The 26,163-nt window shown below is 37.5% G+C and overlaps 2 protein-coding genes across 7 annotated transcripts in view; both read left to right on the forward strand.

The window, feature by feature from the left end:
* The window catches only part of LOC138806893 (renin receptor-like), a 92,467-nt gene extending 85,895 nt beyond the window's left edge, over nt 1–6,572 (forward strand). Inside the window, exon 2 of one of the 2 annotated variants that reach the window (XM_069992314.1) lies at nt 688–2,097. In XM_069992314.1, coding sequence (XP_069848415.1) covers nt 696–1,889 — 1,194 coding nt within the window. In that variant the 5' untranslated portion in view covers nt 688–695 and the 3' untranslated portion in view covers nt 1,890–2,097. Of the gene's footprint in view, nt 1–687 lie in introns of both variants that reach the window. The other variant, XM_069992313.1, reaches the window with a different exon arrangement.
* Fto (FTO alpha-ketoglutarate dependent dioxygenase) overlaps nt 1–26,163 on the forward strand; it is a 392,707-nt gene that overhangs the window by 85,931 nt on the left and 280,613 nt on the right. For all 5 annotated transcript variants that reach the window (XM_069992308.1, XM_069992312.1, XM_069992310.1 and 2 more), the window contains exon 2: nt 22,200–22,277. In XM_069992308.1, the coding sequence (XP_069848409.1) occupies nt 22,200–22,277 (78 nt within the window). The remainder of the gene's footprint in view (nt 1–22,199; nt 22,278–26,163) is intronic.

Below are 26,163 nucleotides of genomic sequence, written 5' to 3' on the forward strand. Positions count from 1 at the left end.
AATCTGTTATTGCTGTGTACTTTAAAATTATTTATGATTACTTATCCGAATAGACTCTTTGACATACTTACAAATACAAAGATAGTCTCTGAAACAAGGTTTTCATGTACCAAATTTAAGGCCTGGATTGAATTTTATGGATGAGAGAGATACCTTGAAAATGGAGTCATTGGCACAGGCTCCTGGGCAGGCAGAGCTGTAATGAATTGCAACTTGAGCTCCGATCTGCAAAATACTCAGAGAACACAAGCAAAATCAATTTTTCCTCTCATGAACTAGGTTCTCCAAAAGCAACAAGTACTATTTGTCTTTTCAGAATGCTGTTCTGTAGCTTAGCTGTTAGACTCTTTGTGGTTTAGACTTAACATGACTGAGATTCCTCTGCCTAGATAAACTTGACAGCTCTCTCAGGATGTGAGGAAGATTTCCTAACTTTAATTTAGAGGGATACTCTGCATTTCTGATTAGGCAATTGTGAACTTATTTTTCTACTCTCATTCCCTGGTGCTAAAAAATGAGACCTGGTTGCTGGGTTTGAGAACAGTATGTGGCCTCAGACCTTTCAGACTATCTGGTTTAGAAATCCTATCAAGTGCTTAGGAGGGTTTTTGGAATTTTTTTTTCCCTAGCCTTTCTCAACTTCTTAATGTCTTAAAAATTATTTTCCTTTCTGTCCTTCAAATATAGTGTTTGTAATGCTTTTTAAGAAATTGTGGCGGCGGACTCTGGGAGTAGAAACCAGCTCGAGCAAGTCACCTCCTCCCGCTGCGGTGGTCGCCGGTGTCCCGCCGGCCGTCTGTGTCGCCTTGCACTGCTGCAGCGGCCGCGGCACGATGACGACTGCGTTCCTCGTACTCCTGTCCTTGTTGGTGGCAGGTGTTTGGGGGAACGAGTTTAGTATATTACGATCACCAGGGTCTGTTGTTTTCCGAAATGGAAATTGGCCTATATCAGCAGAGCGAATCCCAGACGTTGCTGCTTTGTCCATGGGCTTCACTGTGAAAGAAAACCTTTCTTGGCCAGGACTTGCAGTGGGTAACCTATTCCGCAGGCCCCAAGCTACCATTATGGTAATGGTGAAAGGAATAGACAAACTGGCCTTCCCCACAGAAAGAGTCATCTCCTACCCCTTGGAAAATGCAGTTCCTTTTAGTCTTGACAGTGTGGCAAATGCCATCCACTCCTTATTCTCTGAAGAAACGCCTGTAGTGTTGCAGTTGGCTCCCAGCGAGGAAAGAGTGTATTTGGTGGGGAAGGCTAACTTGGTGTTTGAAGACCTTTCAGTCACATTACAGCAACTCCGGAATCACCTGTTTCAAGAAAACTCCATTCTCAGTTCACTCCCTTTAAATTCTCTGAGTAGGAATGAGGAAGTTGACCTGCTTTTTCTTTCTGAACTGCAAGTGCTTCATGAGATCTCAAGTTTGTTAACTCTCCACCAGCACATAGCTGAGGATCAATCTCCTGATTTGTATTCCCTGGAGCTAGTAGGTTTGGATGAAATTGAGAAACGTTATGGCAAAGAGTCGGAACAATTCAGAGATGCTTCTAAGATCCTCGTTGATGCTCTACAAAAGTTTGCAGATGACATGTACAGTCTTTATGGAGGGAATGCAGTGGTAGAGTTAGTGACCATCAAGTCCTTTGACACACGCCTGGTGAGGAAGACCAGGATGATCCTTGAGGCAAAACCAGAGAAACAAGTAATTCCCTATAACTTGGCATATAAATATAATTTTGAGTATTCAGTGGTTTTCAACCTGGTACTTTGGGTGATGATTGCCTTGGCTCTGGCTGTCCTCATCATCTCCTACAACATTTGGAACATGGACCCTGGATATGATAGCATCATATATAGGATGACAAATCAGAAGATCCGAATGGACTGAACTTTCCTTATGTCATACTTACACAAGGGGTTTGGAAATAGGTCATTTTCTTAAGATACATCTTACAGTATGATTTAAAGTATAGATGGCATTCTTAAATTTATCAAAATGAAACAACAACAACAAACTTTGTTCTCTGTTTTGTGTTTTTTTTAGACTGAATTGTAGTATTAATGTGAGCTGAATTCTGTAATACAGAGTCTATATTATGCTCAAATGTTACAGACATTTAATAATGTAATTTCTATTTAATAAATGGAAAAATTCACTGATAAAAATATAAAACACTTATAATAGCATGTTATTTATGTTGGGAAATGCACTGAATTTATTATAGAACTTAAGAATGCTTAATTTTCTCATGTAGGGTAAACTATTTATAAATGTCCTAGTTTGATATTAATATCTCTGAAACAAAAGTTTTTTAAGTTAGAAAAGCCCTAAGATACTGGATATGCTTATATGATTGCTTAATTTTAGAATTGACAGGATAGCTGTTTTTTTTTTTTAAACCATTTCTTAGAGTTTGGTGATCTGTATAGTCTAATTAAGGTATTAGAAATACTATGCTGGGCCATATGTTGGTGGCTCATGCCTGTAATCTTAGCTACACAGGACGCTGAAAGCTGAGCATCGTGGTTTAAAGACAGCCAGGGTAGAAAAGTCTGTGATTCTTATCTCCAAGGCACCAGCACATAATTGAAAGTGGAGATGTGGCTTAAGTGGTAGAGCATTAGCTTTGAACTAAAAAGCTAAGTAAGAGTACAAGGCCTTGAGTTCAAGCCCAAGTATTGTCACAAAAATAAGTAAAGGTAAAAATAAGTACTGTTGATTGAAGAAGAGACTAAATTAGATTATATGAAACCAGATTTTTAGGGGACATCTTAAAGCATGAATATAAAATATTGTGATTTCACTAGCTTTTCCCATGTAAATATCCTATGGTTTGGGGTATAACTGCATTCTATAAAATATTAGGAGGAAATGATTTATACCTTTCATATGAAAGTGGACCAATGTGTACAAAGAGTGACAAAGCTGATTCAAAAAATTGTGGCAAAATATATGATTTACCATCTTAACCACTTATAAGTGTTGAATCCAGTGATGTTACATACATTCTTACTGTTAGGTAACCATCACTATGCCCATCTCCAGAACATTTCCATTATTGCATACATTGTATTATTGCGTAGCCACGATACAGTATCTTCCTATGTCTGCCTTCTCAAAGTCCTGTTTCTTTAAATTGGACTAGTCTAGGTACCTTTTATAAGCAGAATCACACAGTATTTGTACTTTACTGACTGGCTTATTTTATTTAACACAGACTTTTCAAAATTTATTCATGTTATAGCATGCATACACATTTTATTCCTTTTTAATGCTGAATAATATACCATGAAATGTTTATATTGCATTTTATTGATCTATTGAAATGCTTTTACTTTTTTTTACACTTGAAATGCTTTTACCTTTTAGCTATTGTGAACAATTCTGCTATGAAGATGGATGTACACTTAAATTTTTATTTTTACTTCTTTTAGGAATAAACTCAGATGTAGAAATACCAAGTCATGGTTATTCTGTTTTTAAGTTTTTTGAGAAACAGTCCCAGTATTTTCCATAGGGGCTGTACCATTTTATATTCTTAAGAACCATGTATAGACATTCCACATTCCTGCCAACAGTTGTTATTTTCTGTTCCATTTTGTTTGTTTCTGATAGTGGTCCTAGGGGGTATAAAATGGTATCTGTTTTTGCTTGGCAAACGTCTACTACCTTTTCTGGTTTCAGTCAGATGTTACTTTCAGGGGAGAGCCTCTCACGAGCCTTTCAGTTAGGTGCTGTGGTTCCACACTTGATTTCTGTGTCATAGAGCTTCCTATGTTTGATTGTAATTTGATTGTTTAACTGACAGTTCTACCATGTGTTTTATTCCATAAAGGCAGAGGTCATGTCTGTCTTGACCACTGTTGTTTCTTTAGACCTGGCTGTCAGTGGCGACAGTGTCTAGAATGGGATACGTGTATGTTTAAATAGACATTCCCATCTCACACTATGATAGACAGCCTGGGCTTTGTAGATAGGACTCACGAAATCAGCTCTGACATTTAGTAGCTTTCTAATCTTGAATCAAGATTATATCTAAATCTTGGTATTGTTTCTTTAAAATGGGGAGATCTGCCTCATCTTCATTAATGGTAAAGATTAAAAGAGTTATGATGGATAAAACGGCCTTCAACAGTTAATAAATGTGGGCAAAATGAATGAGAAAGGAAATAGAAGTCCAAAATTTGTAGTCATTCTGATGATGATATTAACATATGATTAGAAACAGGAGAAACAGATTTAAGAAACTCAGGCAAGAAAAACATTGACTTTGTTCTTGAATCCCATGTGCTGGTGGGACCTTCTAAGATGTGACATCCTAGAGACAGTTTTAAATGTAGGTTTGGGCCAGAGATGAGTATTGGAGAGTTAATCTGTAATGAAGACTTGTGAAGAAAATGAGATTGCCTAAAGGAAGAATGTTTTGTAGAGTGAAAAGAGTGAAAAGGATATGCAATGTTTGCTATAAGGGCAGAAGAGAAAAGACTTGGAACAGAGAAAAAAGGCATTCTAGAGTGAAGTAATGCAAAGGAAAGAACGTTACAGAACCAGAGAAAACAGAGATGCTCTTAATTGTGGCTGATGTTTCAATAATGACTCAAAGGATGGTGCTGTTGACCATTAACCTTGGCAAAATTGTTTTAGTAGAGTGGCAGTAGTTGAAGCCAGACACTGGGACCAGGCTAAAAGACAGTGGAACTCTAAGCACTTATCTTAAATTGATCTTCAGGAAGTTTGGTAGGGAAAGAAAGATTGCACATGGAGGTTCAATACTTTGTTCATGGTCATACAGCTAACAAGTGGCAGAGGCAGGTTTTGAACTGCTAAGGGCTGGTTCTGGAACCTGTACAGTTATATTATGTAGGCTATACTCTTCTACCCTTTATCCTCTGGAAGTTGAGAGCTATGTAAATATCTATACACTTTCTATTAAGAACAGAATCATTCACTCAGAAGAAAATCTGGTGCTGTCATTATTATATCTCAGATAGGAATTTGTATTTTATAGTATAATTATATTGCCCATGTGAGGCTTAGGTTAGGTTGCAAGCCTTGGCATATGTGCAGAGGAATAACTTAGAATTATTATTCATTTTTTATCAGACAATCCAGCAGTAGAAGTTTTTCATTAATGGTATAATTGGAAGAGGAAAGTTGATAAAATTAAATGCATAGATTGAAATCAGATTAAATACATACTGATGAAATTATAAGAGTTCTTTGCCATGCTTCAGTCAGGCAATGTTGAAAATAAGGAGTGTGTATTGACTTTCTGGGATCCTGGGAATAGATACATGAAAACAAAAAGAAATACCTACTTTGTATTATGAACCTCTAAAGTAGTTATTAAATAAGGTATTTTTCTTTAACTTCTCATCCCTGCTAGAAGAAACTGATAGTTGATACAGCTGTGTCAGCAGCTATAGGATTTTTTTTTCTTTGGTTATGTTAAATAACATATCCTGTCTTGTATAATTCACTTGTAGCCATGTAACAGGAGGTATTTAATGTCTTATTATATTGCACTTGCTTTGGAAACAGCTGAGAGCCTACAAGGGACAGTTAGAGACAAAGGGTTATTAAATGGACAGTCACTGAGGTCACTTACTGATGGCTTTATTGCAGTCTTCTGTTCATCTGTTTTCCCATGGCAGGTTGTTTGATCATGCTTTAATGGTTAAAGCTTTGTAAAATTACAAAGAAATCAGAAATCCTATGGGTCTCAAGTGTGGTTATTTACAGTTGGACTGCTGGCAGGAGAATGCTAAGTTTTATCATACTAATGCTAAGCTGGGTAAGACACCTGGTGAAATCTCATGGAGAAATCTCTGCCCTCTGATCTTTGAGTGTACTCTCAAGGAATAGTGTTTCAAGGTGGAAAGTACCCTGAAATATGACTGAGAGAACTTGGCTTTGCATCTCAACAGGTATGGGCAGTTGGGGAGGAGTTTCTCTAAGAAGTGTAAAAGGTTGTATTATTAGGTTGTTGGAGCTAAAATGTAGGCAGAATGGCATGAGGAGTTTTAATTAATTCTGTTATCTCTCTTTTATGGTTTGGAATGATCCTGCCTTTGGTATTGTATTCGCTTACAAAATCATAGACAATATTTGATTGTGAGGAAGAATGTTGGGTAAGTGGTATCTCTATTTTCAGTGGAATTACTTTGGAGCTGACCCAAGGAACACGTGCTTGCAAGGCAGTCACAGTAAACAGAGTCCAGAGATGTTAGAATTGTTCTGTGTGAGTCAGTGGCCAGTAGGAAAGTATCTAATATAATAGTTTAACTTACTGTTTAGATATTGATAGTATATTGTTTAGATACATAACCTTCCCCCAAAGTTCTAGTAGTTCTTTTTTCTTTTCTTTTTTTTTGGTGAGGGGGAGGGCTGTGTGCCACTCCTGGCATTTGAACTCAGGGTCTGGGTGCTGTCCTTGAGCTTTTGTGCTCAAGGCTATTGTTCTATCACTTGAGCAACAGCTCTATTTCTGTCTTTTTTGGGTAGTTAATGGGAGGTAAGTGGCTCAAGGACTTTCCTGCCCAGACTGGCTTCAAACTGTCACTCTTAGATCTCATCCTCCCGAGTAGCTATGATTACAAGTGAGAGCCATTGGTGTCTGGCTTTACATTCTTAAAATTGGTGATTCTAGGTGAAAACATCAAAACTAAGTCAGTTAGATAAGTAACTTTGATATTCAAGTTATCGTAACAGCTTAAGTACATTAAGTATATTATTTTGATTCTTTAGTTTTATTGTTTAAAATTTACTTTGAAAGAAAATTTGCCTTGAGATAAAGAAATTGTATAGCTAACTTGTGCTTGGAAAAGTGTTACAGTGAAAGGTGCTGTCTTACAACATTTTAAAATGTTGGAGGATGTAGAGGTGTTGCTCAAGTAGTAGAACACCAGCCTTGAGTGAAAAAGCCTAGTGAACATGAAGCCCTGGGCAGGGTTCAAGCCTTAGAACCAGTGCTAGTGCATGGGCAAGGACACACACACACACACACACACACACACACACACACGCCTGGACACACACACACACACACACACACACACACACTCCCAAGCCTTAGAACCAGTGCTAGTGCATGGGCAAGGACACACACACACACACACGCCTGGACACACACACACACACACACACACTCCCAAGCCTTAGAACCAGTGCTAGTGCATGGGCAAGGACACACACACACACACACACACACACATACACCCAAACCACACACACACACACACACACACACACACACACACACACACACACACACACACACACACACACACACACACACACACACACACACACACACACACACACACACACACACACACCCAAACCAACCAAAAATGAGATTGCAAAATGTAATACCACTAGATATAAGTACCACTAGATATAAGCAGGGTAAGCTCTGCCAATGATTCAGTTATTCCTTAGAAAGGTGTTCATGGCAAAGAGGAAATGAAAAAAATTATACTCAATCAAATTGCATAAGATTTGGCTTCATAGGGCTGGGAAGATGGCTCAGTGGTAGAGCCACTTGCCTTGCATGCATGAGGCCCTGGGTTCGATTCCTCAGCACCACATAAGCAAAAAGAAAAAAAGCCGGATGTGGCGCTATGGCTCAAGTGGTAGAGCACTAGCCTTGAGTTGAAGAGCTGAGGGACAACGCCCAGGCCCAGAGTTCAGGCCCCATGACCGGACCCCCTCTCCCCCAACCCCCAAAAAAAGGTTTGGCTTCATTGTCTTTACATGACAATAAAATAAAGTACAGATTCTTAGATTTAGGATAGGAAAATATATATTCCCAAAGAAAAGGTAAATGAAAGGCAGGAGCAAGCATTTCACAGAAGAGCACTCATTGAAGATGTCACTAAGCATATGAAAAGTTATAAAGAAATGTGAATTAGAGTGGGGAACTTGTGATCTGTGAGGTTTCCAAAGATGTAAACGTTTAGTAATAACTGGTGCTTGAGTGAAGAAATGGGATTGTCTAGTGATAGACATGAAAATTGATATCAGGTGGAGGGCACTTTCACAACATGAATCAGAAACGTCAAAAAAAAAAAAAAAACAACACGTGAATCTTTTGACCTAATAAATGTCCTGGTAAGAATTGTTACCCTAAAGAAATCTCTGCCTTGTCAAACTATTGCAATGTGTATGTGCCCTCTGTCCCCTCTGCAACTGCAGAGACAAAACATTAAAAAAGAAATGAAAAAAAAATCATAACTCAGCTTCCAGACAAGATGGTGTTGTGGGCTGACTAGATAACTAAACCGTAAGAGATAACAAACTGGACTGAAATGATGGTCCTACAAAGGCTGAGGATATAGCAACAAAAAGTTGCAGAAAGTTGCAGGAAAATGTTTAAGATAAACAGAGTAAGTTTATTTGAAAGTTAAAGGAAAGTCATGGAAGAACATAAGCAGAAACTCTCCATCAGGAAAGGGGCTGCAACGAAGATAGTCATCTTGGATGGTGGTTGTTATATCCAGGGCTCCTCCCATATCTTCTCCCTTGGGCTTTGCACTGAGTGCTTCATGGCTTGTGCATGCACTGCCCTAGCTCTTTACATTGGTTGTGTGGGCATCCAGGGCATTATGGGAAAAAGTATCTGAACAGGAAGAAGCATTTGAACAAGGCACTGGTGGGAAAAAGATGTCATTTTGGGACACATGTTACCAGCCACATATTAGGTCCACCACTGTTTATCCTTATCTACATAACAGTTCCATGTTTCCTCTCAAAAGGGACTGAAAATTCCGGGATCTAGACCCAGTACTTGAAGCCAGGGATCAGGATGAAGTTACCTTTCTCATAAAAAGAGACCTAAAGATGTACTCTCTCCATCCCCCAGACTGTAGCTTCTGTGGGTTTTGGGGAGCAAAAGAAGGGAGATGTAGCTTCCAACTTGGAATCAGGGAGGGAATCAGGCTGGCTCATTGTGGAGTGATGGGGAGAGAACTTGGAGCTCCATGGGACTGTCAAGTCAGGTTTCATCCGGGTAGTGATGCAGAACTATGATGGAGGACAGGTGAGCTCAGTGGAGTGAGAGGAAAATCAAAGGCAAAAAGTCTTTCACTCAGACTTAGCTGTTAAATGCAACTCCAAAACACTTGAAGAAAACAAATACCCAGAATGATAATTAACAAAATCAACAATGGGACCATAAATTCATTCCAGATGATACAAATCTGCTTTTATAGAAAAAAAAAAGACTAAAAGAAGCATGTTCATATTATTCCAAGAGATAAAGAGATCACATTGGTTAAAATGAAAATTTAAAATATCTGAAATTATGCAGAAATGGCATAGAAGATGACAAAAAACAGTCACAAGTTTTCCAAATGGTAACTATAGTCATAGAAATATTAAATGTTGGGGCTGGGAAGGTGGCTCAGTGGTAGAGTGCTTGCCTTGAATGCCTGAGGCCCTGGGTTCAATTCCTCAGCACCACATAAGCAGAAAGAAAAAAGTCGCAAGTGGGGCTGTGGCTCAAGTGTTAAAGCGCTAGCCTTGAGCTGAAGAGCTGAGGGACAGCGCCCAGGCCCAGAGTTTAGGCCCCACAACCGCGCCCAGGCCCAGAGTTTAGGCCCCACAACCGGACCCCTCTCCCCCCCCCAAAAAAAAAGAAATATTAAATGTTTTGTATTTTATTTTTAAGACAGGATCTCAATATGTAGTCTAGTCTGGCCTGCAACTTCAGATTCTCCTCCTGCCTCAGCCTCCTGAGGGCTGGAATTACAAACATGTATTACCATGTGTGGCTGAAATAATAAATTCAGTAAATGAGATGACACAATTAAGAAAATTGATGGCCTGAGAATATTGAGTTATCCACTTACAATGCAGTATGAAGATATATAAGATTAAAAACATAATAAAAGACACTTGGAGTCTAGTTGGAGAGGTCTTAATTTTTCTGATATGAATTCCATAATAAAAGAATTTGAAGAGCTGACAATTGAGAATTTTTCTTATTTATAGAATTCCCTGAGTCTGGATACTTGGAGTAATATCATCATGTTGAAACTTAGATTATAAGGCATATAAGTGGAAACATATTGATAAGCTGCAAAGAAAAAAACTTCTCTTCAGAAGACAGATTCTTATTATCAGTAATACATGCTAGAAGGCATGGAAGGTACTAGGCAATTTTGTTTGTTTTGATACTAGAGATTGAATTCAGGGTCTCCTAGGCAGGTGTTTTGTCATTTGAGCTAGGCCCCTAGCCCTTTTGTTTTTATCTGGGTTTTTGAGATAGCATCATGGGAGAAAGAGAGGGGCAAGTAGGAGGGCTCCCCAGTAAGAGAAAGCAAAAAAATTCTCAGTTTTGCTTCTCAGTTCCCATGAAAGTCACAGGAACTCAAGATCCATAGGCAAAAAGAACTGCAGAAAGAACTAACAGAAGCTTTGAAGAAATGGAAAACTTACAAGGTAGGAGTTTAGCAGAGACTTACTTGGTAGAGCAGGGTGAAGCAGGGAACAGTTGAAAGAGAGAGGAGCACCACAGACAAGTAAATATGGGAATGAGAGGCTCAGAGTGGCAGCTTTCTTTCTCACTAGCCTTCCTACACTTAGCTGGGGAATTGGGTTGGATTTTTTTTTTTCCTCTGAAGAACTGGTCACATGCCTGGGCAACCTTTAATCCTAATGTGGAGACAACAGGTTTGGGGGTGCTGTAGTCTAAAGGTTCTGTGACTTGGGTATCTGCTTTCAGTGACCTTCAGCAGTGCTTTCTGTTCAAATAATCATCTTTTTTTTTTTCAGATTAAATTACTCTTCTACTGAGATTGCTAGACAGCATCTAAAGGAAGGGTGTGGTTTCTTAAAAGGATTAATTTTACTTTTGTTATTTTCCAAGAAACACTGTTTAATAGTCAACATCTTAATCATTTGGGTGTGACTTTTGTTTAGAATTTAGGATACCAGCAAAAGGAGAAGCAAAAGCTGCTTTGCTAAGGACAATTCCCAAAGGAGTTTACTTTCTGGAAACCTTAAAGTGCAGTTTTCTTAACAGACAACCCAGGTTTTCTTTTTGAAGAAACCTTGATATGTTTTTTAAGATTTTTTTTTTTTTATTGTACAAGTTTTAGACCTTGTTAGTGTTAGGTTAATAATATCCCCTATTGACCTTTTAATTGTTATGTGGAGATTTGTTTTTGTTTTTCTTACCTTTCTGGCTAGAAATTAAATTTTCTTTTAGGACTGGCTTTTAATATAATTGACTTTTTTTCTCTTTCTCTTTTTTTTTTTTTTGTCATTTAAACAATTCCTCATCCCCCCCCCCCCCTCTTTTATTTTTTGCCTGTCCTATAGCTTGAACTCTGGGCCTTGGGCTCTGCCCCTAAGCTTCTTTTGCTCAAGGCCAGCACTCAACCACTTGAGCCATAGCATCACTTCTGGCCTTTTTGAGCAGTTTATTGGAGATAAGAGTCTCATGGAGTTTCCTGCCCTGGCTGGCTTTGAACCATGATCCTCAGATTTCAGACTCTTAAGTAGCTAGGATTACAGATATGAGCCAGTGGTGCCTAGCTCATTTAAATAATGTCTCATGTAATTTTTCATATTTTCATTTTTATTGTAAAGATAATGTACAGAAAGTTTACAGTTACATAAGTCAGGCAATGAGTACATTTCTTTTTGAACAGTGTCACTTCTCTCCTTTTCTCCCAGTTTTTTTGGTTCCCAATCCCCTCCCCCACAAGTTGTATAGTTCATTTTCAGCATACTGTTGAGTGAGTATCACTGCTGAATTAGTTTACCCTTTATCCCACCATTTCTGTTCTTCCTCTTACCTTCCCCAAATCAGATAAATTTACATACAAGATAAAAAATACAGAAATGAAAACTGACAAAAGGGGAAAAACAAAATACAAAATGTAAAAGAAAAAAATCCTTTTTTCCATTTCTTGTGGTTCATTTTGATAAACATTTTATATGATCAAATGCACATAGCTATTGCGCCTTTGTGGTCTCCTAACAATATCCTCTTTTGGTCTCATTGTATGACTATTTAGAGTCCTGTTTAATTTTTCATGTCCAAGTATAATTTTTAAATATTATTTCTTTTTCTAGTTTCTTCAAGTGCCACAATTCTGTAGCATTATGTATGTTCACATTGGTGTACTTATTTTAATTTTTACGGTTTATTTCTTCATAATTGACATGAATTTCTTACAGACAACACATATTTGGGCACTGCTTTTCAAACAAGTCAGTCTGACAATTTCTGCCTTTTAATTGAGTTTAGACTATATTTAAATTTGTGTTTATTTGTATGGTTGAATTTCACTATATATAATATAGTGGCAGGGGGATAGTAGAGTTAGAATTCAAAGTCTCACATTTGCTCAGCAGGAACTCTACTGTTGAACCATGCCTCCAGCTAATCCCACTATTTCTCTATGTCTCTCTCTCTCTCTCTCTCTCTCTCTCTCTCTCTCTCTCTCGGTGATACTTGAAGTCAAGGTCTTGTGCTTCATAGGCAGGTACTCTACATATATATATATATATATATATATATATATATATTTGTAATTTCAGTTTATCTTTTTGCTGACCTTGTACCTATAATTCTGTTACATAAAATTATTTCAATATTTCTAGTATCCATCTTTATCTCTATTTTAATAGAGCCTTCTTTGAAGTAGCATTGTTTCAATTCATATGTAAGAATTTTACAATATACTTCCCTTAGGCCTTTATGATACAATATACATATCCAATATAAGTATAATACTTACACATATAATAGTTTTACAATATAACCGTATAGTACATATTCTCTTAGGCCTTTAACTTCTACATATGTTACATATATGTATGCATTTTTGTAAAGTTTAATTATGTAAACATATGCTATAAACCATACAAGGTGCTATTTTCTTTTGCTTCAAAAAGTCAAGTGTTTTTTTATAAAGATTTAAATAAAGAGAAATTTTTATATTTTCTGTGAAATCACTGTTCCTGATGCTGTTCATTTCTTCACATAGATTCACATTTGTATCTAGCATCCTTTTCTTTCTGCCAAAGATCTCCTTTATCATTTCTTACTGTAAAGGTCTGCTGATGTTGTTTTTCTCTGCTTTTGTCTATCTTAAAAGTACTTATTTTATCAGCATTTTTTTTTGGAAGTGGGGCATCCTTCTACCATCTTGATAATATTGTTTCCAGATGATGTTTATTGTTATTTTATGGCTTTTAATGTTCAAAGATATTTTTCTCTACTTGCTTTTAGTTGTTTTCACTGGATTTAAGTAATTTAATTTCTAATATGCTTTAGTGCCTTATGTTTTTTGTTCTTGGAGTTCCTGAAATATCATGGCTCTGTGGTTTTAAAGTTTAATCAAATTTGTAAAATAACTACCTATTGGATTTTCCTTTGTCCCATTTTGTCTCTCCTCTTTTCATGACTCCACATACATGTATTAAAATACTTAAAATCATCTCTCAGGTCACTAATGCAGATTCTTTTCTGTATTTTATTTAAGTAATTTTAATTTTCTTCACTATGTGTTTAAGTGTATTAGCCTTATATAACTAATCTGCTTTGAATGCTATCCAGTTCTCTTTTATCTGAGACATTTATATTTGCCTTTTTAGAATCTTGATTTAATTTTATTAATCCAGAACTAAAATGCAGGTAGGGTCTTGCTTTTTTTTTTGTCTGAAGCACCTTGGATCACATGCCTATGTACCCCTCTTGCCATAGCTGAGATGACAGATGTGTACTACCAAATCCAGCTGTTGGTTGAGATGGAGGTCTTGCTACTTTTTTGTTTTGGCTGGATTTAAACTACAATCTTCCAGATCTTTGCTTCCTGAGTAGTTCAGGTTATAGGCATGAGCAAGCACTCTTGATTGAAAAGTATTATGTCATATATGTACTTTTTATATATGTCTTAAAGATTAATCAGATCTTGAAAGATAAATATTTTCTTGACTTTGGGATGCTGTGGAGTGTGGTGAGAGTGAATTTGTATTATTCTTGAGAAATGAGAATGAATTGTGAATCTCTCATGACTAGCAGCGAAATATTTTGGCAGTACATTAATAGCTCTAGGGAGGCCTGAGGTTTTCTTATGTATTCTAAAATTCTACAGATGACCTTTGTAGCTTCTCGGTTATAGTTAATTCATGCATTGTATACACACACACACACACACACACACACACACACACACACACACACACACACACACACACACACACACACACACACACACACACACACACACACACACACACACACACACACACACACACACACACACACACACACACACACACACACACACACACACACACACACCCTCTGTAAAGTTTATTATATATTTTTCCCAGGTCATCTAGGCAAATTAATATCTGGATTTGTCATCGAGAAATGATCTTTTGTCTAACACATAATTAGGTGGGGTTCATATAGATTTTTTATTTTTGTTTGTTTGTTTTTGGGTCCGGTCGTGGGGCCTGAACTCTGGGCCTGGGCGCTGTCCCTCAGCTCTTCAGCTCAAGGCTAGCGCTCTACCACTTGAGTCACAGCGCCACTTCCGGCTTTTTTCTTTTTTGCTTATGTGGTGCTGAGGAATCGAACCCAAGGCCTCAAGCATGCAAGGCAAGCGCTCTACCACTGAGCCACCTTCCCAGCCCTCATATAGATTTTTAATAGATAATTTATAACTGATACATAAAGCTGTCTTTTTTCAGACACAAATAAATATCAGAAGATAGTCACCAAAATGTATTGAGGACTTTTTGTGTGACAGGTAGTGTTTATAGATCTTTACATGGGTTACTTAACCCCTCATGGGGAGGTATGAAATGAGTCCCACATTACGTACTGGACTGGTACAAGTAATTTTGGAACTCACAGTTCAGCTCCTTGACTTGTGCTTTGATGTATAGAAGCCCTCCCCCACCCTGCCTAAAATCTACATAGTTTGTAGTTTGCAAAATGCACTAATTTAAATGGTTAATTTTACCACTTCTGCAAAAAATCCTTTTACCATTGTTTTACAGTTGAGGAAATGGTTGAAAGAGCTTGAGTCAGTCATGGTTCCACACCTAGGAAGTACTAGAATCTGTACTCATTTCTGCTTCCTAATCATGTTTCCCTTTTACTGCTTCCTATTTCATTGAGAATCATACAGGGAACATCACATCTGTGATTTTTTTTTTTTAAGATACATTGTATTATTTAGAAGATGTTTATTTTGACTTCCTTTGCCTTAGTTACTTCCTTCTGATCTTTACAGTGTTAATGAGATGGGTCTTCCTGACCCAGTGGCACCTATCTACAAACCAAATCGGTCTTATACTTGCTTGAAGATCACATGATTGCCTACAGTGAATGTTCACTGGCTTTTATTTGTGATTGTATTTGTGAGAAGACTCAGGTAACAGCATTACATTTTTTTATTATTTATTTATTTATTTTTGGTCCGGTTGTGGGGTGTGAACTCTGGGCCTGGACACTGTCCCTCAGCTCTTCAGCTCAAGGCTAGCGCTCTACCACTTGAGCCACAGCGCCACTTCCGGCTTTTTTCTTTTTGCTTATGTGGTGCTGAGGAATCAAACCCAGGGCCTCATGCATGCAAGGCAAGTGTTCTACCACTGAGCCAACTTCCCAGCCCTGCATTTTTTTAAAAATCAAGCCTGACCACTACATGGAAAATGAAAGCTGGAAGAATTAGAGTTGTTGGCAGCATGGTCTAAAGAGGTTTGAAGAGACAGCAGTAGGATGAAAAGTATAGGCCCTCTGTATGAGTCATAATCCAGTTAATTTATTATGTAATTACCCAAGATGCTTCACTCCTACCTTCAAGCCTCAGTTATTCATAGTCAAACCAGGGCTTAAGTTGTTGAAGAAAGTTCTGCATATTATTCTAAAGTTTTATGGTTTTTCATTGCATGTGCCTTACTAGGTTCTTGTCCCTGTTACTTGCAGGAGTGATGAAAATGGGCAGTAGCCCACAGGCGGTGGTCTTCATGTTCCTCCTACCAGGCATCTCCTGCTTGCTATGTGGCATTTATGAGCAGCTTGACATATTTGACACGATTGTGACAGCAAAGAAGTGTGTGGGCAGCACTGTGTGCTGTAGGGCCCAGCTGTGTGGATGTATCTGTACATTAGGCTAAGAAGCAGATCTGACAACCACGTGTGAGCCACTCTGCCTCCACACCAGAGAGCAGTTTAATGTGCTGTGTGTTTACCCTTTGGCTGGATTCAATACAGAGAATTTGTCAGAGCTGTGCTCATCTATGACAGGTTCCCAAACACCTCATTTGCCTGTGTATGGAATTGTGTGCTTTCTAAAACATTTTTGTATTCAATTCCATGTTTACAATTAAGAAGTAATACCTTTGAATTGGCGATCAGTAATACATTGAGTTGGCTATCTGTTTACATTGTTCAAAATAATATAAAATAGAGTATTTTGAAGGGTTTTTCTCTGCTCTGATGCCCTTTGCAGTCACTTCCCATCTTTCTTCCTGACAGATACCACCGTAATAGGTGGTCATTTATCCTATATGTTTCTGCATGTCAGTGCAAGTAGATGTTGAATCGTGTTTTTTTTCATGGGGGGAGGGGGTATGTGTGTGAGGGTTGTATTTGGCCAATAGGCACTTTTATTTTTATTAAGGAATGCATATATTTTATCCTACATTTATTATTTACAGCAAACACATTTCATTTGTACATGTTTATGCCAGATTTCATGAAAGTATATTTTTTCTTGTAATAGCAGATCATATATTGAATCTTACAATAATACACAGACATACAAATGAATGTCTGAATCTATGGTATATTCATAAAGATACTGTGAAAACTTTGACACTACTTGTCTAAGGCATGGAGATTAGGTAACAGAATCTAAAACTTTGTTTATTTTTTATTTTATACATTTTTGTTTCAAGCAAGTCTAGATTTTTTAAAATTTTTATTTTACTTATTTTTCTTATGTATTGATTGTACAAAAGAATGGATTTCATTGTAACATTTTCATATGTATACATAACATGTGTTGTTGGCCATGTTAACTTTTCCTAGTACCTTCTCCTGTCTCCCTGATCACCTTTCTCTGTTTTGGGAGCCTTTTTTTTTTTTTTTTTTTTTTTGGTGCTGGTATTAGGGCTTGAAGTCTGGGCCTTGCTTTCTGGCTTGGCTTTTTAACTCTCAGTTGGTGCTCTATCACTTGAGCCATGCTTTTCAATCTTTTTGCTCCTTCTCTTCCAGAATTATGTTGGTTATTTGGAGATAAGAGTCTCAGATTTGTCTACCCAAGCTGGCTGTAAACCTTGATCCTTATATCTTGGCCTCCTGTGTAGCTAGAATTATAGGCATGGTTTCCAGGTGTTGGCTACGGGGGAATTTTTTAAAAGAACTTCTTTGCTTTTATTTACTGTTGCCTTGAATTTCATCTAGCGGTTGCACCTTTCTGTATTCCACTATCCCCTATGGGTGGGCATTTGCATTGCTTTTAATCTTTTTGCTTCAATGAGATAACTCACATATGAAATTCACCCTTGTATTGGCACAGTTGAGTAGTTTTAATGTTTCCAACCTTTTGTTCTGCAAATAATGATGTAACTTTGAGTATATACTTACCTGAACCATGGTAAAAATGTATTTGTAGGAGAAATTCTAAAAAAATATTATGCTGGGTTAAAGGATAAAAGCAGTTGAAGTTGGAAATGAATTGCCAGTTTCCCTCTCAGATGTATTTCACTTTATACTCTTGGAAGCAAAGTCTAAGACAGTCTTTTATTCTTAATGATTTTTTTTTTTTTTTTTTTTTGTCTGTTCTGGGGCTTGATGTAAGGGCCTGGGCACTGTCCCTTTGTTCAAAGCTAAAGTTGTACCACTTTGAGCCACAGTCTACTTCCTGTTTTCTGGTGGTTAATCAGAGATAAGAGTCTCACAGACTTTGCTGCCCAGGCTGGCTTTTAACTACAATCCTCAGATCATAGCCTCCTCACTAGCTAGGATTACAGCCACCAGGGCCTGCTCTACCTTTTTTTTTTTTAGGTTCATTTGTTTTCTTGTGTTGGTTCTGGGACTTGAACTCAGGCCTGGTGTCTGTCTCTGAGCCCTTTTTGCTCAGAGCTAGCATTCTACTGCTTGAGCCACATCTTCACTTCTAGCTTTTTTGGTGACTAGCTGGAGATGAAAGTCCCAAGGACTTACTTGACTGGGTTAGCTTCTAACTGTGATCCTCAGATCTCAGCTTCCTGAGTAGCTAAAATTACAGGCATATGCCACTGGCGCCCAGCTAGAATTTTGTCCTTGCGACATAGCTGTTCAGGTTTCATTTTTTTTTCCTTCAGTAATGGAGTTTGAACTCATGGCCTCACACTTGCTAGGCAGATTCTATACTACTTAAATCATGCCTCTAGTCCTGTTTTATTCTGATTTCTTTTGAAATAGGGATCCTTTTCTTGCCTGTGCTTTCAAGTAAGCCCCGAGCCACCTACTTTAAGCTTGTCTTTGTAGCCAGGATAACGGGGGGCCCACTACCATGTGTAGTTTTCCTTTTTAGAGATGAAATCTCTCAAACTTTTATGTTCAGGTTGGCCTGGAGTCTCAACTTTCACTCACAGCCTTTCACATAGCTTGGGATGAGAAGTATGTGCCACTATGCCCATCTGTGGGTTGAAAAGGAGTCTCATGAAGTTTTCTAACCAGGCTGGCTTTTAACAATAATCCTCTGGATATCAGCTTCTAAAGTAGCCAAAATTATAGGCTTGAGCCACTGGCATCTGGCTCAGATTATATTATTTTTATTTTCTTGGTGAATTCTTTTTTTAAAATATATTTTTATTGTAAAGATACTATACAGAAGGGTTACAGTTACATGAGTAAGGTAGGCATACATTTCCTGTCCAGATTTGTTACCTCCTCCTTTGTTTTTCCCCTACCATCCCTTTCCTCCCTAGCTCCCAACTCTTCCCTCCCTCACCCTTCCTGAAGTTGTAAAGTTTGTTTTCAGCATAGTGTCTCGTACATCTCATTGCTACAATGGGTCAACCTGTATCTTTATTTCAGTATTTCATTATTTCCCTTCCCCTCCCCAAATTAGAAAAATGTATATACTAGATGCAGGGCACTTGGAATCAAATACAGTTAAAACAGGGATTATACCATGGGTAAAGAACATACAAAAGAAACAAAAAAAAAATCACATAGTATAATATAAGTACATTGAAAACAGCAAGAAAGAGAAAACTTCTTGTGTCCCTATCTTGGGGTTCATTTTGCTTAGCCAGATTACAATATTTTTAATTGTTGGATACTCTGGGTTTCAATTAAACTGAGAGGTGGTTATTTTTCTAATAACTTACTTGAAGCCCTTGACTTAAGTATTTTTGCGTGCATTGATACCTGTTGACCTTTGGGGCAAGTCTGTTGATATTTAATCTGACTTACATGGAATATGTAATTCCTTTTGGAAATCTACACCTTTGTGCTCTGCATTATAAGTGGATTAGCTTTATCAATGAACTCTCACAAAGGAGACCTTGAGTTGGGTTTTGTAAGGTGCAGCCTCTGAATTATTAAAAGCTTGAAAGTTTTGGTGGCATTTATAAATATTCTAGTGCTTTGTATTTATAAAAAGTCCTAAGAACTTGCAAAAGGTTCTTGGGAAATTCAGGCTTTCCTGAGCTGAAAATTAAATTGAGGAATAGGATTTTGATTAAATTAGCAATGGTGTACATAAATGTGTAAGTATATTTGTGGAAATATCATTAGTTCCTTTTTGTGCACTAATACTAAAAGCAGATAAACCAATTATCCAATTAGTGAATTATTCAAACTATACAAGTATTGGTATTTCAGGTCCTTAGTAAGAGAAGATCTTTCCCTCTCATTATAGGTCAGAAAATAATCAACCATCAAAACAGAGGTTTTAATAGGTCTAGGATTATGCATAAAATAGAATTTACTGTTTATTTTTGCTGATGACTAGTTATTATATTTCTAGCATTTTTTTCAATATTCACTTCACATTTTGATTTAACAGCTTCAGAAAGCTTCTGAGTGCTACCAAGAGGATGTTTTCTCTGAACTACTCTGATGCTGATGAGTTGTGAATTGAAGGCTTCTTTCCTGGGTCAGAGGCTAAAACACTGGACTACTAGTTGAGTAGGATTTGCAATGTGTAAGATAGTAGTTAGTGGAGCAGTGTGTTTACCAAACCTGTATGCTGTGTGTGTGTGTGTGTGTGTGTGTGTGTGTGTGTGTGCGCGCGCGCGTGTGCGTGCACGTGCGCCAGGCTTGAACTCAGGATCTGGCACTGTCTACTAGCTTTTTCTCTCTGCCCAATCTGGCTTTAAATCCTCAGACCTCACTCTCCTTAGTTCCTATCATTCTAGGTGTGAGCCAGCAGTCTCTGGCATGCAAACGGTGTTCTTTACCAGTGTAGATACATTGGCCTACAGCCAGGTACAGCACAGTCTAATTCTTAGTCATGTCTTACTGGCTTTACCAAAACCCTGACGATAATTTGCTTTTTTAGTGTTATTTGAAAACCACTTATTTCTGCCATTTTTACAAAGAATTAATATGTATTTATGTGTCTGTGTATACAAATATATGCCATTTATATGCCACATACACAGACCCTGTATATGCCTGCATATATGTCTAATGTGTCAGATCAGGTGTTTGAAAAAAAATCAGAATGATAATCACTTCATATGTATTTGCTTTGTTATAAGACATGACCCACTCTCTGACTTCATCTGAGTAGCAAGTGCTGTGTGAGGAAGATATGGATTTTTTTTCTTCCTTTTTTTAAGAAGTAGTTCTGGAGACAGAATTTAGGATTTCCACATGCTAGATAATTGCTCTACCACTTGAGCCAGTACTTTTGGTTTTTAGTTATTTTTTTCTAGTAGAGTTTTATTTGTGCTCTGAAATGTGAGCTTCATATTTGATTCTTACCTAGCTGGGTTTACAGGTATGTGCCATCATGGCCAGCTATTGGTTGAGATGGAATCTCATGAACTTTTTGACCAAGTGGGCCTTGAATAGCTGTCTTCCAGTCTCTGCTTCTCTTATAGCTAGAATTACAGGCATGAGATACTGTTCCTGTAAAGAAATAGTTTTTCTTGAACAGCTTCTTATTACTGAATATTAAAAAGGGTGCTTCATAAAATGGGAAGAGAAAAGCAAAAAAAAAGAATAATATAGGTTTAATAACTATTATAGTAGTGAAAAGTTTATCTATTTATTTATTTAGTTTTCACTGGTCCTGGGCCTTGAACCCAGGGCCTGGAACTGTCCCTGAAACTCTTTGCGCTCAAAGCTGGCTCTCTACCACTTGAGCCACAGCACCACTTCAGGCTTTTTTGAATAGTTTATTGGAGATAAGAGTCTCATGGTGAGTAGTTTATTGGAGATAAGAGTCTCATGGTGCTGTGGCTCAAGTGGTAGAGAGCTAGCTTTGAATGCAAAGAGTTTCAGGGACAGTTTCAGGCCCTGGCTGGCATTGAAAACGATCCTCAAATCTCAGCCTCCTGATTACCTAGGATTGCAGGCATGCACCACTGGTGCCCTGCTAGATCAATTTTTTTTTAAGTTTTGTTCTTTTTGCAATATTTAGATTTGAAGTCAGGGCTTGTGCTTGAACCATATCCCTAGTCCTTTTTTGATTTAGTTATTTTTCAGGTAGGGTCTTGCATTTTTGCCAGGATGTCTTAGACTGAGATTGTCTTAGATTGGGATTGCAGACTGGGATATCTTGCTGAGGCTAGTCTTAAACCATGATTCTCCCAATCTGTGCCTCTAGAACATCTGGGATTACAGACAGGAGCCTGAACTGAAAGACTACTTTTACAAAAGCAAATAAATGTTAACAGGATAAGTAAATATTATATTATATTATAATATTATAGAAGGGTGGAAAACCAACTGTGTCTCAAACACAGATAGATAGGAAGATTTGTTCTGGAAAACTATATTGGGTAACTTAAAAAGTTAAGCTAGGGATGAAAATATCTTGTTGTGAAAGATGGATGTGAATCAAACACTTCAAAATCTGTGAATTTAAAAAAAATGTGTGCTTCATCAATTATTAATTACTCAATTTCTATATCTAAAACTCATATATTCAAATTAGCTAAGCTTTCTATTTGAGGTCATTTTACATTTAGTTACATAGAATCTTCACTATTTTTAAACAGAAACTGAGGCTTCTTGAGGAGCTTGAAGACACTTGGCTTCCTTACCTGACCCCCAAAGATGACGAATTCTACCAGCAGGTAAGATTTTATTATTAGTGTGTAGTGATGTGCTCTGATGTGCTTTTATTTATTTAGCCAGTTCTGGGCTTGAACTCAGGGCCTAGACACTGTCCCTGAACCTCTTTGTGCTCAAAGCTAGTGCTCTACGACTTGAGCCACAGCACCACTCCTGGCTTTATTGAGTAACTTATTGGAGATAAGAGCCTCATAGGGATTTTCCTGCCTAGGCTGGCTTTAACCCACGATCTTAGATCTCAGCCACCTGAGTAGCCAGGATTACAGGCATGAGCCACCAGTGCCTGGCTCTGATGTGTCTTTTTTTACCTGTGAGCGTGCTAATATAGGAAGTGGAAAGATCGCTTCCCTGTCTACTTTCTCCATAAGCTCAGTGCCTTTGCCAGACTGCCCAGGCTCTTTCCCACTTTTCTTTTGATTCCTATCATGAGGATATTTTACTTTATATTTTCATTTGAATATTTCTATTATCTTTAAGTAGTTGTATAAAGGAGTTGCCATTCAGCAAAGCAGTTTATGAATTCAGTGCCTCTTGATGTGTCACCCTTCCAACAGTCTCACTCACCACTCTCAACCCATCCCTTCCCTCATTTTTCTTGATTTTCTTAATTTTCAGATTACATATTGATATTTTTTGCCATTTAAGAAATCAGTTTATGTATACAATGTGTCTTGATCTGTGTCTCTCATACTTTTCTGCCTCTACTCATGTTGTCTTTCTGACAATTGCTGAGTGTCTAGTTCTTCATAACTTCATTTAAATATGGCCTCCCTTGTGAACAGGACCCCAAGTTATCTTACTATAAGTCAAGTCCACTGTGCTCTCCTCTGAGCTACTTATTTGTAAGTACTACTGTTCTTGTGTAGCAATGACTGGATTCTGTGTCTCTGGCCTTTTCATCTTTGTGAGCACCTACCTTTCCATTATATGTGTTAAAACATCTAAGACAAACCCAGTGGCATGGTGGATGGGAGTAGGGGATTCATTCTCCTTACTTAGAAATCTAAGAGCACACTCCACAATCCAGTCTCTCAGAAGAAACCACCCTTCTTGTTTTCTTGGCTTGGCTCTCTTCTATGTGAGGTTGTGCTGAGGAGACTCTGAGGGCTTCCATAGCCCAGGGAATATGTGATCTTTGGACTACATCTAGCATCTCAGAAGAGGATCTACTGGTTCCATCGAACTATTCAGAAGTGGGGTCATTGGCCTCTATAGTAGCTTCCTTCCACCTCTTCTTCCTTCCCTGACCACTCAGGATTCTACAGACATCCAGAGTCAGATCCTTACACTTTCTGTTCCAAGCCCTTCAGTAGTCTCGCAGCTTAGTCAGAATAATAGCCTAAAAGCCTCACATAATGCATTCACCTACATAGCACCCTCACCCCATTTCCTGTTCTCCTTCTCCCCACCCCACTCTCCTCATTCTGCTGGCACTCTTCCCCTTCTTGAAATGAGCCAAGCATAGCCCTTCCCTGGGGCCTTTGCTCTGGATGTCCTCATGCTCAGAGCACTCTTCCTCTGGGTCTCTGTAGGGCTGTGTTCTTCTGTCTCCATATTGCCTTATCAGAGAGGTTCTCCCTGACCATGAGGCCTTCCTGTTCTGCCTTATTTTTCTATAGCACTTACCACCATATACGATACTCTTCACTTTTATTATTTGTTCATGTCTGGCTCTTTTTTTCTTTTCTTAATTAAGCTTTATTTTATTAAATAGGATTTCAGCATTATTCTTGATTTTAAAGAATTCTTTGCACTTAAATTGACTCCAGCTCATCCAATCACTTTGTCATAAGTAAATGTAAAATCTTGAATTTTGTAATTGATATTAACAGAACATTGATTTAGAAATTTAAAAGTGGGATAAGCAGTAGTACTCACTGGATCCTATGTTGAAAATGTACTGTACAATTTGTGGGTAGAGACAAGAAGGAAAAACTGGGAGAGACCAAAGGAAAGGGTGACATTAGCCAAAAGAAATGTACTCATTACCTGACTTATATAACTGTAACCCCTCTGTACATCACCTTTCCAACTATCATTATTTTTCAAACAATAGTTAATACCCTGCTTTTCTTTTTTTTAAAACCAGGTACAAGATCAGAGAGAGTTCTCTTCTGAATTCCCAGCACCTACTGTTTTGCAGGTTTTGTGCTCCATAAATAGGAATTCAATAGTGAGGATTTTCCAGATTTCCTTGCTAATTATCCCTCATTCCTATGGCAATACATTCATGCTGTACTAAGTCTTCCTCTAAACTACTGGCTTCCATTTTTGTCTATGCTATTAAAGTATGGGACATTATAAAATAAGAACTGCCTTAGTTTTTTTCCATTTTATTTATGACACTTGATATTGTAAGTATTGGATAAATGTTAAAATACACACACACAAGAACATGAACTGCCTAATGATGGGCCACTGTTGTCACTTTGTAGCAAAGCACTTTTTCAGCAGCCTGTGGTGGCTGGGGCCTGGCTTACAGGGACTGCTGGATGCACTTCTTCTAGGGCACAGCTTGCCATCATGCAACTGTAGACGGTCCCAAATAAATGAGTATAGCCTTTTAGTGTTGGGATGGCTGCCAAACTGCAAGCATTTGCAACAGAAATTATAGAGAAAATGTTAAGATGGACAGTGCAAGTTGCTGTCAAGTGCAAAGTATAAAGTATTACAGCATAATATTAATTGCCAAATTAGGAATGTACTACTCTGAAGTCAGAGTTTACTGACATTGTTAAGTAAAGGGCATTTCCCAAGTCACTTGAAGGCTCTGTTTTAATTCACTCTATCTAAGGTGAAGTTTCATTGAGTAAGTTCCATTAAGTAAGTCTCCTAAAAACTGGATCTTAACCAGTTAACACCATGTATGACTTTTTTGGATGATGATGTTCTTTCACAGCATCCCTTGAGATGAGAAGGAAAGGTAAAGCTTTGTGTTAGGTTTAACATAAGCAAAATCATAAAGCCTAATCTCTGGAGACTTTTAACACTCGCATGTTTCAGACATTGGTAAGGGCCTGGCATGTTGGAACTTTATATCCACACACCTTTCCAAATACTTAGTAAACTATGTAATCATCATTAATGTCACAATATCATTTGTATATTCAAGAAATATAGACCATGACCATACAACTACTAGTATAATTTCATGACTCAGTATTCCCTGGAAAAACTTTTAACTGGATTAAACAAAAAAATTTTACTAACATATTTGAAAAACTGCCAACAGCTGCTCCAAATTACCGTGCGATATCTGATGTTCTGCATATACCTGTCCAAAATGGAAAGTGAACTTATTTGTTTGACAGAATGAATTCAAATGATTTAATGTTCAGTTTTTTCCCCCCAAAGTTACTTGTTCTCTTTAGAAAAAAATCTTAACAAATGTTACATAGCACATTTTTGTGTCAGGCACTAATTTAATCACTTTATAAATAATAAAAGACCAAGACATTTAGAGTGAGAGTTTTCTCACTTGGATTTTCCTTGAGATAGTGACAAAATTAGCCAATTATCACTAATTGTTCTCATTGTGTAAAATGAAATTTCCCTAGAGCATTCAAATAGTAGCAGAATTTCTGCCCGATAGTTTTGATTATTCATGGTCTGCAAAAAGAATTGCCTGGCAAAAGAAATGTAAAAGTTCAGAATTTTAAAATGCAAAATCGTTCCTTGATTTTTAAAAATTTTTTACATTTATTTTAGAAAATTTGAAAATAATGTAATGTCAGTGGAAAAAATAAAACATTCCCACTTATTTTTTCCTAGAGATTTGCATATTTTCTGTCTTTTCTTTCTGTATTTTCATGAAACCAGCATCTTCATAGTTTGTTAATTAATGCTTTTCATAAAGCAATATAAAATTTCTAGTACATAATAAATAAA

The sequence above is a fragment of the Dipodomys merriami genome, unplaced genomic scaffold, assembly GCF_024711535.1.
Source record: "Dipodomys merriami isolate MVZ:Mamm:240054 unplaced genomic scaffold, mDipMer1.0.p SCAF_41, whole genome shotgun sequence".
Taxonomy (NCBI): domain Eukaryota; kingdom Metazoa; phylum Chordata; class Mammalia; order Rodentia; family Heteromyidae; genus Dipodomys; species Dipodomys merriami.